Below are 11,797 nucleotides of genomic sequence, written 5' to 3'. Positions count from 1 at the left end.
CACACACACACACACACACACACACACACACACACACACACACAGCCCTCAATCTTCTCTTCAGAACCTTAGTTGGAGATTTGTTTGCCATTGTTTTTCCATTTCCATAGTGTCGTGTTGCAACCCTATTTCTATATTAATAAAAGGTTGCTTTCATGTTCCGATAAATCCTGACTAGTTTCAGTATCAACCTAAGACGGCGCTGAAGCGCGCACTTCATGCACCCGCGTACCTAAAATTTACTATTGATGAAGTCTTAATCAATGATTAAATCTATGATAATGAATTTTAAATCAATATCAAAGGTTATCTAAACTGAATGATTAAATTTCCGTCAAAAACAAGAGATTAATGCAAACAAATATGTCCCATTAAGAGTAATAAAAAAATTGTCACGAAAATTGGCCTGATTACGCAGTGTAAAAACAAGAACCATCCTCCTCAAATTTTTTTGAAATAAAATCATTTAAGCATCAATCATAGAGTACCAAATTGAACAGATGGAATCAATCAAGAGCAAATTACAAATATGCTATATTCAAAACACTATCCTGATAACAATAATTTCTCTATTCCACTTACCAATCAACTTCAGCTATATTTGGACGTTTAATTGAAAACATTAAACTTCTAACCATTCCTTGAAGTAAGACTGCATCTTCGCACGATTAGCATAATTGCCAACATTAACCGTTGGAATGATTTTCTCAGGTTTCAAAAACTGGTCAAGGAGAACGATAGGATCAGATATTGAGAAAGCAATTCAAGACTAAGAAAACAAATGTACCTTCACAAATTCTCTAAGTTCCGTAAAACTTGAGTGCTCGCTATAGGGAACCCCTGCAACACATAAAGTGTTAAACAGCAATACAAAATTGAGAAAACAAATGTACCTTCATGTAGCTATCGCATCATTAACAACATCAAACATAAGTATTTATTATAAAAAATTAATTCATTCCTCTACTTGCACAATCTCAATCCACTCATGTTAGACTTGAAATAAATTGCTATGCACAAGCAAAAAGATAAGAAATTAAGTTTAAGAAAAAAATTTAAGAAAAAAAATATAATTTCTAAAATATCCTCATTTTTAAAACCGTTAACTTTAATTTCTATTAGTTTAGATGATAGGACTATTTTAGTAACTACCTAAAAAATTTATGGACTACATCAGATCTTTTATATAATTTAGGACGAAAATAGGACCTCACAGATAGTCAAGTGATTATTTCAATCATTTTATCATTTATATAAAGTAATTTCATACAGTAAAAATCTTCCAAAAATAAAAAGAGAAATTTCCCCACATTATGGATCCTCCTCTTTAGAGTAAAGAAATGCAAAATTCGCATGTTGTCATAAAAAAGGCTTCATAATCATTTTATGGTCATGAAACTACATGTTATGAATTAGTTTTATATGTTCCTTCAGTAAATCAAGTTTTGTAAGCCTTGAAATATGCTCAGAAGTTAAGGATTTGCCTTCATATATGAGGTCTAGATAAATCTCTCCACCAATAAACAAGGTAACCAATCCATGTCATTAAATACATCAATGTAATAAAAGTATAATTTCTTTTTAGAGTTAGATTATAACCAATATCTAAAGATGAAATGCAGTGAAGAGATTATGCTTCTAGATAATATATAGAAAGAGAGAATTTTTAAGTTTCTTGCAAAGCTAAATATATAATTTGATCAAGTATGCGTCCAAATCCTGGGCAAATAGATCAGTCTCGCTTAATGAAGCCTTATTCCTTATATGGGCAAAATCAAACAAAAAAATATTGTTACATAGGAAACACCCAACTCAAAATGATTGATTATGACAATCACAAAATCTCAAGGTGTTGGACTGATTACCATTGAGCCCTCCAGAAATATTGGATAAAAATTGCACCAAAAAAGCAACTTAAGGTGCAACTGCTACAAGAAAGAGCATGATAAAAATCTGTTGGAAACTCCACAAGAGACCTTATGGTTGTGACAAATATAAAAAAGGTCAATCAACAGAACATATTCATTTCATGGATACTATAGGGCTCAACTTGAGAGGAAATTAAGAACTAAGGGACCTTTTCAACTATCTAAAAACACTATCAAGATCATGCTGTATAGCTAAAATAGTGTAATTTCTAATCCTTGTACTATCAATTAACATAGGTTCCATTGAAAACAAAAAAACTCAGCCAGTATCTTTCAAATTTGCCAATCTTGTTCTTAGAATGGAAAGATTTTAGCAACTAGGTAATTAACATTGGTTCCACTGATGACTTCTCAACTATTACTGTAAGATGAGCACATTTCATTTTTAGATTTTACTAACTTTTAGTAATATTTAAATATCCTTCATCTTGTTATTCATATAATAATCCATGATCACAACTTCAATGTTACAGTTCTTACTAATCATTATTTTTTCAGAACCCAAATATAGAGAAAATGCTTGTGCGACTAGTTAAAAGAATAGGTTTTACATATTTGAGGACAATGGTAGTGACAATCATTCATATCTTTCCTTAATTTATATTTTTAATCAAGATATTATTTGAAATCGTTCTAATAGATTGGGTCATCTTACTTGTAAAAATCTCAAACGTATGTTTTACTCATTTAAAAATATTAATATTAAAAATTTCATTGTGAAGCTTGTGGAATTGTTGGGCATCAAATAGCATCTTTTATTCAAGTGTCTCCCAACCATCTACTCATTTCATGTTATTCCACTCTGATATTTGGATAACTTTAAAAATCCGTAATATCATTCAAGATAAAGGATTGATAATAAATTGATTATACTTGAATGATATGAATTTATCTTTATCAAAAAGAAAAAATCCAAAGTCAGCCATATTCTCACAATCTTTATCACCATGATAATAACTAATCTGGTTTCAGTGTTAAAAACACAAAACCAATAATTCCAAAATTTATTTGAACCAAACTTAATCCTCTTCTCTTCAGCAAAGAAGGATTTATTTTCTAATCTTCATTTCCCAACATCTCACAGTAAAATGGAGTTGCTTGAATAAAAATTAGGACAACTTGAGGTTAACAAGACTATTCTCTTTCAAAATAATGTTTCCAAATGATATTGAAAAGAAATTATCATATCCTCAACATATTTAATTTATGGGAAACCTTCTAGAGTAATTGAATTCAAAAGTCTCTTGAACTAGCTCATTGAATTTTTAACTTGAATATATTTGTTCACAAAATTCCTCAAACAATATTTTAGGTGTCTTTTGTGTACATTCAAAAATAAGAATGAGATAAATTGACTCGTATTCAATTAAGTGTATTTTTCAGAATATTTATGCACTCAAAAAGGATATCAATAATATCAACAAACCACAAAATATTATTATTTTAAATGACATCACATTTATCGAACTATTCATTTCTTAATCAAAATCTATACAAGAACAAAACCCATCCAATCTCTCCTGCAAACTCAACTATCAAAATCCATGTCAGTTAACCCTCCTACCTTACCCAAGAATGATCATGTACAACCTATCGCTATACAAAATGATACAGAACGTTCCATATATCACATGACTCAATATACATCCTTTAAAACTTCAAAACAAACTCAAAGAGCCTTCCTTACAAATACCAACACCATTAAAATTCCATAAATACCATTCGATGAATTTGAAAATAAGAATTGGAAGATAGGCCATAAATGATAAGATAACTTCAATGATAAGATAACTTCAAAAAAAAAAAAACATCCCTAAAATATAGTGGAGTTACATGAAGGGAAAAGGTAATATTATGTTATAAGTGAATTTTTACATTAAAATATAAAGTGAATGGAAATACGAAGCCAAACTAATGAAAATAAAAAATAAATCCAATCTTATGAAATTGCCAATGGCAAACATTTACTCTAGTTGTAAAAATGAATATAACTTGTGTCATGATCTACTTGGTAGTTAACCTTGGATAGTTCATGTGACATTATGATGTAAAGATTGTCCTTTTGCATGGTGATATAGAAGGATCTTTTTTTTAAATCCCCACCACGATTCAGTAAGTTTTTTTCAAAAAGCTAAGTATGCAAATAAAAAGAAACACTACATAGATTGAAACAATCTCAAAGAATATGTTTTGAAAATTCAATAAAAAAGGGTATGCACAAAATTAAGTAGACTATAAGCTATTTATAAAATACCCTAGAAAAGATAGAATAATATTTTTTATCATAAAAGCTGAAGGCATAATTGTTACAAATAATGATGATAATGAAAAAAATACACTAAAAAACTCACTACATAATTTGAGATTAAATAACTCTACAAGCTTAAATACTTCATTGACATAGAAGTAACTCAATCAAAAAAGAGATAATTTTCTTATAGTAGAAGTACATTATAATCTATTAGGAGAAATAAATATAATAAAATAAAACTCCCTTGAAACTCAAATAAACTCAGGCTAAAAACTAGACAACAATGAAGAAGGAACAAAAGTCAATAATTGACAATGTCAAAGACTAGTTACAAAAAGAATCTACCTATGTCATAGTCACCATGAAATTGCATTTGGAGTAGATCTCGTAAATAAATTCACGCACAAACCAAAGGAAACTCACCTTGAGGCCACTTATAAAATTCTCAAATATTTAAAATTCAATCTTAAAAAAGATATTCTATTTAAAAAAAAAAAACATGACTATGAAGCTATATTGATACAAACTATGCAAGAGTACTGGTGAATAGAAAATAAGCATCGAGATATTGCACATTAGTTAAAAGAAATCTTATAACATGAAGAAGCTAAAAATAACCTGAAAAATCAATTACACAATCTGAGTATCAAGAAATTGTCCAGGAAAAATTGTGAACTCCTATGATAAAAAATTACACTTTAAGATCAAAAGATCAAATGAGAATCGCCTATAAGATTATACTATGGTAACAAGTTTGCTAAAAGCATTGCTCATAATCCAATATAACATGATCAAACTAAGCATGTGGAGGTAGATAGACATTATATAAAAATAAAACTAAAAAAGTAGGCTGATTTGTACTCCTTATAATCCAACATGTAATCAAATAGTTAATATATTCACTAAAGGGGTTCACCATCTTGCATTCAAAAATATCATCAACAAAATGGGAATGGCAAATCTTTTCCAACAAATTTAAGGGGGTGTATTTTTTTTACCACGGGACATAAAAGGAAACTAGGAGGCTGCTGATTGTTGCATCCATATGTAGAATTCTACAATCCATGAATTGTCAATGTGTAAGCATAAAAGTGAACAGATTCAAGGCATCCCTATCTATAATACACCTTAAATGAATGAGAAAGAGCATAAATTTTTGACATTCTCCTCTTTTCTAAATATGTTAATATTTTTTTTACCAACTATTTAATTTTAAAATTTTCATTTTTTTTAAAATATATAATAAATATTTGCAAGCATTATCAATCCTAGCAACATTATTACAAAAAAATATTTCATTTAAGATAAATTATTAAGAAAACTTCCCAAGCTCGAGACAAAATGTTGGCCTGATACTGCCCAAACAATCATACTGAGAAAAAAGTAAAACCATTTTCCCTAAAAAAAAAAAGCCAAATGCTAGCATAAAAAATAGCTATGCACAATACTTCTGTTATACTCTTAAAATGAGCATCAAAGATTGAAGTTGAACATTGAAAGTTACATTTCAAGGTGGCTTACCATATATGGTGACATCACCTTTCATGGCTGGTATGATTAGATCCAGATGGCTTGCAGTCCTCTCAGAGTACGTCCAGCCTGTAAAATGTTTTGATTCAGTAGAAACTGTAAGAAAAAGAAGATGAAACATTTGCAAAATGGAAAACTTAAATGGCTCACCTGTGGGACGAAATGCCAAAACAGTTTTGAATTGTTGCTTGCAGGTTTTCAGGTAGTCTTTTAGGTTCTGTGTTGTAACTTTATTAAGAAGTAAGCAGAGGGGAGAAGTCTTCAAAATAAAAAGTACAATTTAATCCAGACCTCATGGCGTAGACAAGAAATAGGTAAAACATGAAGTGGAGAACTCTCTGTGCATGAACAAAGCTTTCCGGAAAGTTCAGGCCAACCAAATGATTGCAAGATCTTTCTTCTGGAAGGGTTTGTATAAATTGGAACCTACAAAAGAGAGATATCTGTATTGACAGAGATACACAGTAAAACATGTTGATCATGACAAATTTAACCGGAAAATTAATAATCAATTAAAAAAGAACCAATAATGAATACAAAAATATTTGAGTTCGTGCTGACTAAATAGAATTCCATAATAATTAAATGTCAACATCATAAACTGCGTGACCTAGTCAAATGACCATGGCAGCAGCCTGAGAATGGCTAAAATCAATAAAGATATCAGAACGTGAAACAATATTTCAAAGTTAAAATTTGTTAAAGCATATAGAGATTTAAGAGAAAAGATGAGAAGTTTAATATATTAACTTTCAATTGTGCCTTCGTCTGTGGCTAGAAAATATATTCAGCCAAAACTATCCAATTAAGTTGACAAAACACTCCTTTTATTTATTTTATTTTATTTTATTTTTGCAGAGATCATTTCAGAATTGCTTACCCCTAAAGCCTGCGAAATTGCAAGATAAACTGGCTCCTTCCCAATGCTGTAAGCTCCAACAACGATCAGAGTTTTTGGGTGCTTAGATAAAAATTTAACAGTTGTCCTCACAACAAAAGCTAGAACATCATCTTTAGCTGGAAAGCTGAAAAAAATAGTGAGTTCATTGATTGACGATGAAAAAATATAGCAAGAAATGCTCAGAAAGATCAGAAAATCACCAATATCTAGGGTTGCAATATGTTGTATCCAAATAAAGCAAATTAATGTGATTATTAGCCAACAAAGGATACAGTTGCATGGATTTTGATGCCCTGAAATCTCCGGTGTGTAGATAGCACTTTCCATCCTTCAAGCGAAAAAAAATCAGAGCCGCACCAGGACAATGATTAGCTTCTAGCAAAGTCACTTTAATATCTTCAATAACATGCTCAGCATTAAGTTCTAGTGAGAAAACATATCTGCAACAATGGATAGCAAATGAAATTCTCATTGGCTATAAGTAGAATGTTTATAGAGATAATAAAAGAAATGCGCAACCATTTATTCATATTATGTAACAGCAGCTCTTACTGTGGATTTACTGAAAGACAGCTTTTCAGTAAGCGAGCTGTAAGGTTAGTGCAGTAAATATTTCCGTGCGACCATCTTTTGTTCAAGCCCCCATAGTGATCAGAATGAAAATGGCTCAAAAAATAAGCTGAACATCCATCAATTGCACCATAACGAAAGGCATCTACTGTAATAGATGTGCCTAAAAATAGCAGAGAGAATAATAATTAACAAACAAAAAATTTCTCAGGATAACTTTCTAAAGTAAAACTAGAACATGTAAACCCAACAGTCCATACTAATTGGTTGCAACTTAATTAAATAAGTGCTTATTAGTTGCACGATTAGAATTAATGACCATGCAGTCATTTAATCACATAATATATAGCTTAATTCTTTAAACCCATAATCTTTCAAACTCTTGGATTAACTAAGATGCCAATTGACAATGCTTTATACTTCTTCATTTTGTTTTATGGTTAGAAAATTATAAATTTTTTATGTGAATTGGTCACAGTAAGCAGACAGCAGGATTATCATTTTTTGGAAGGGTTATGGCTCGGTTTTTGTAAGGATTAAAGTGGCTTAAGACAATGGAAAAGCGTTGGGCATGTAAGAGAGAAAGGAAAAAGAGAAAAAATGATATGCTAAGATTAGAAAACATTAATTATGGTTGATTCACAAATAAATCCAAAAACTAGCAGCAGAAACTCTTGTAGAAACTAAATTTTTAAGGGGATCGGAGCTATTTTTCATTGAATCAATTGGGGTATAAATAATACATGAAATATTGCAGAAAAAGAAGGAAACACATAAGAAGACACTAAAAATTCCTCATTCAAGGCAGTAATGAACATCTCCTTAAGATATCTCCCTATTTGGAATCAAATAATACCACTCAAATTTGAATGATTCAATAAAAAAATTTTAATTGCTCCGCTCGAATTTGTGGTTTGGGCTGATTGAAATGGTTCTTAAATAATTTACTTTTATGTAACTTCAAATATTCCATTTATACTCACATGGTAGGCAGCACGATTTCTATAAAAAAAAATGACTAAGTTACAACAAACAACAACAAGCCTTTATCCTACTTAGTGGGGTACATGAATCATTTTTCTTTATTGTGTCATATTGAGTGTCATATTTTTATTTAATTCTAATAACTTAAGATCATTTTTTATACAATAAGGCCAAGTCTTTTTAAGTCTACCTCTGTCTTTCTTAACAAAAGTCAAATCTAAAACATCTACTCTCCTAACTGAATCACCAGATGATCTACGCTTAATGTGAACAAACCATCTAAAGATGACTCTCTGTAATCTTATCTGCCATTGGAAAATAAAACACAGAAATAGGTAAGGGAATGTTCGCTTTGAAATAAAAAGATGTACACAATTCCAAATGCAAGTTTTTGGAAAATAGTGGTGCTCGGTTTGAAGCAAAAGGAATGCAAAATTAAATTTTAATGAATTTTAAACACCCCCAATAGGTCATTTGTGTTGTATTAAGAGCCTGGTCAATTTGGCCGAGCTAAATACACTGCTAAGTTACCATCGTTGCTGCCACCCATAGCAGCCCGTCATCACCACCCATCAGCCACCGCTGGCCACCACTCATCAGCCACCATAGCCCACTCCAAGCAATGTTTGTCATCCATCATCGGGTCTTACATTAAATTCATTTTATTTCAAACTAAACAAAATAATAATAATAATCATAATAATAATCTCCTGCATTTATATTGCACCCAATCAGATAACTCTAAAACGTTTCAAATTTATTATAATCTTTTACTCTGCATTCTTTTGATTTTCAGCTTACCTAGCGGCCCTAAATCCATTTCTCATCATAAAGAAAAAAATAGCTTAGCAAAAGGCCCTAACCTGGAATCTTCTTATAGAATGGGCATGAACGTGCTCGATTACACCCATTACTCTCGCCCTTCCTTTCTCTAATCGAAGCCCTACCAGACGCAAAATCCCCAATGACACTCCGGCTCCTCTTCTTCGGTGTCGAATGAACACTGATCCCTGCCCTTTTCGATGGATTATTGATCCCCCAAACTTGGAAGAGATCCCGCTGGACGAGAATCTTCTTCTCCTTCTCCCCGTTCTGCCGGACCTCGCCGCCTTCATCCTCTCCCCGTTCTGCGAACTCGCTTGTCGTCGAGCAAACATCACCAACTGGTAAGCTCATTCCCTGTTCAACTTCTTCGCCGCGGCTTTCTTCATCTGACCAGATGGGGATGCCATTATCGTCAAGATCAATGAAAGAAGAGAGATCGTCTTCGTAGAACTCTATAGTCGAGGAGGCGGGAAACGACGGGAGGGAAGAATGGGATTGGGTTGTCCTCATCGTCCCTGCTAGTTCATTTGCACTGCCATCAGACTTGAAGTCGGCGGCGGGAAATCGGGATGCCTTATCATTAATCGATATTGTAACTTTTTTCTCTTTTTTTTTAAGGGTTAAATATAATATGGAAAATTTACACACATAACACCCAATGTATTTACATATCTAACACCCAAATTTTGATTTTTTACATCCAAAGCATCCTTTCAATGGAAAAAATGTAATCCACTTTATCATACATCTTTCAAACATTAAAAAAAGCTGTTTATTTGTGTAAATAAATTAAAAGTTAGGTATGAGATAAGTAAATGCATAAGAATTAGGTGCTATGTACGTAAACTTCCCTTAAGTTAAATAAGATTTAATAAAATACTACAAATTTGAATTTATCAAGTCATGAAATCATTAAATTCTTGAAATAGTTTGAAATGTTCGTAAGCAAATTATGTTAGATTCCGAGGAACAGATAAGTAAATGCATAAGAATTAGGTGCTATGTACCTAAACTTTCATTAAGCTAAATAAGATTTAATAAAATACAACAAATTTGAATTTATCATGTTATGAAATCATTAAATTGTTGAAATATTTTGAAATGTTCGTAAGCAAATTATGTTAGATTTTGAGGAATTCCGAGGAACTGTTCGACAGTTTAAGTTGTACTTAGCAAGATTTAGTTCAAAAAAACAAAATTTCATGTATGTTAAAATATAGCAACTCATCCAAAATAACATTACTACCATCAAAATCAAAACTATATTCATTGGAAGGTAAAAAAGTCGGCGCCGACCGTTCCATTGTAGAGCATGCTTGTTTTAATAGAAATCCGTAGTCATCTCAAACAAGCCCATGTGTCTACGACCAACTAGCTCTAAACATAGGCATTTCAAAGAAGAAATGGGTTGTAAACTGGGAGGTTATGTAGAACAAAGATTGTACTTATGTATGAATTTAGAAAGAGAATTAAGATCTTGATAAAGCACACAATCTTATTAATAAAGGCTGGAGAAGTACCTAAAATTTGTAGTAGCAATCATTACTATCACCAATATTGGGAATGAAATAATGTCAGTCACTCATAGGGCTGTCAAAACGGCTCTTTGTTCTCGAAAGCTCTTGTTCGGCTCGTTAAGAAGCTCGTGTTCAGCTCGTTCGCTAAGTTAACGAGCCGAACACGAATTTGTTCATGTTGTTCGTGTTCGGCTCGTTTTGGATCAAAATACTTCTAATCAATTATATATATATATATATTTGATGAGTAGTATTTTAAAAAAAATTAATTGACTACAAGGCTACAAAGATTTATAATCAATTAAAAGTATTAATGAAAAAAATAGAATAAAAATTATTAATTTAAATTCAAATGATGTTTTAAATCTTGCCCAATTCCTTAAAATCTTATGACTACGTGATTAGGGTTGTCAAAATGACTCTTAACGAGCGAGCCTGGGTTCGGCTCGTTTACACCCCTAGTCACTCATCGAAAAATATGGCAAGACATCTTAGTTTGAAACTTTTTTATGTCCAACTAGTTAAACTAATGCAAATCAATCACCTAAAAACAACATTATTTCCGAATTATATTATATTATATTATATTATACTATATATATATATATATATAATTTCGTAATTTGCATATAATACTGCAAATTTTCTGTACTTCATGCAAATTCATAAAGCTATTGTAAATTTAAATATCTCTCAAAATTATTTCAGAATTTATAATAAGAAAAAAAGATGCTCAAAGATTATAAAAACACAACAAAAAAAACCAAACATAATGTTTATTATACAGACTTAAAGCACCTAAGTGAACTGCTGCTGCTCAACATGATTGCAGACATTTTCATCTTATTAGCCTCACATCACAGTATTTCTTTATTGTACCGTCAGTGAAAATAAACCTGAATAAAGATTTTATCCATTGCTGATAAATCTGAAACAAAAAGCGGCCTTATTCTCCTTCACCAAAATGAAGCAGCTAATTCGCACCTGCACGAGGAAGCAGACAATCAGTCATACAACAACTAACTATTTATTACAAGACTGATATAAATCCTTTTCAAGTGAGGTACGCATTCATTAGTTTTAAATTTAAAATTGAATCAAACCAAATATATTCAATTGATTTGGTCCGAGTTTTTATTTTGAATTAAGTTATATTTAGATTTCAGTTCTTGATCCAATTAAAAAAAAAAACTTTTGCATATGTATTTAGATATATGAACCTATAAATATGTATGTACGTGTGTGTGTGTGTGTGTGTGTGTGTGTGTGTGTGTGTGTGTGTGTGTGTGTG

General features: G+C 31.3%; 2 protein-coding genes across 3 annotated transcripts in view; both read right to left on the bottom strand.

The window, feature by feature from the left end:
* Positions 1 to 441: 441 nt before the first annotated feature.
* LOC110033455 (DNA cross-link repair protein SNM1) lies at positions 442 to 9,563 on the bottom strand. The gene is made up of 9 exons (XM_020737440.1): positions 9,028 to 9,563; positions 7,163 to 7,343; positions 6,811 to 7,050; positions 6,590 to 6,734; positions 6,001 to 6,135; positions 5,860 to 5,926; positions 5,701 to 5,778; positions 788 to 840; positions 442 to 721 (listed from the first exon to the last, which is right to left on the bottom strand). Exons 1-9 carry the CDS (start codon positions 9,497 to 9,499, stop codon positions 623 to 625), a joined length of 1,470 nt encoding a protein of 489 aa, XP_020593099.1. The 5' UTR covers positions 9,500 to 9,563; the 3' UTR covers positions 442 to 622.
* A 1,679-nt stretch (positions 9,564 to 11,242) lies between these two features.
* Positions 11,243 to 11,797, bottom strand: part of LOC110033448 (glutamyl-tRNA(Gln) amidotransferase subunit A) — a 35,886-nt gene continuing 35,331 nt past the window's right edge. For both annotated transcript variants that reach the window (XM_020737429.1, XM_020737428.1), the window contains one exon: positions 11,243 to 11,490. In XM_020737429.1, coding sequence (XP_020593088.1) covers positions 11,480 to 11,490 — 11 coding nt within the window. In that variant the 3' untranslated portion in view covers positions 11,243 to 11,479. The remainder of the gene's footprint in view (positions 11,491 to 11,797) is intronic.

Source organism: Phalaenopsis equestris, unplaced genomic scaffold (genome assembly GCF_001263595.1).
Source record: "Phalaenopsis equestris unplaced genomic scaffold, ASM126359v1 Scaffold001187, whole genome shotgun sequence".
Taxonomy (NCBI): Eukaryota; Viridiplantae; Streptophyta; class Magnoliopsida; order Asparagales; family Orchidaceae; genus Phalaenopsis; species Phalaenopsis equestris.
The sequence above is the reverse complement of the archived record's forward strand: the minus strand, read 5'-3'. Positions and strand labels throughout refer to the sequence as shown.

Bases quoted from the DNA above. Each gene is read 5' to 3' on its own strand.
- LOC110033455 (XM_020737440.1), bottom strand. From the start codon at position 9,499: ATGAGGACAACCCAATCCCATTCTTCCCTCCCGTCGTTTCCCGCCTCC. The intron at 5,779-5,859 runs GTGAGCCATTTA...AACATTTTACAG, and splicing joins TTTGGCATTTCGTCCCACAG to GCTGGACGTACTCTGAGAGG. The intron at 722-787 runs GTACATTTGTTT...CTCCTTGACCAG, and splicing joins AACTTAGAGAATTTGTGAAG to TTTTTGAAACCTGAGAAAAT.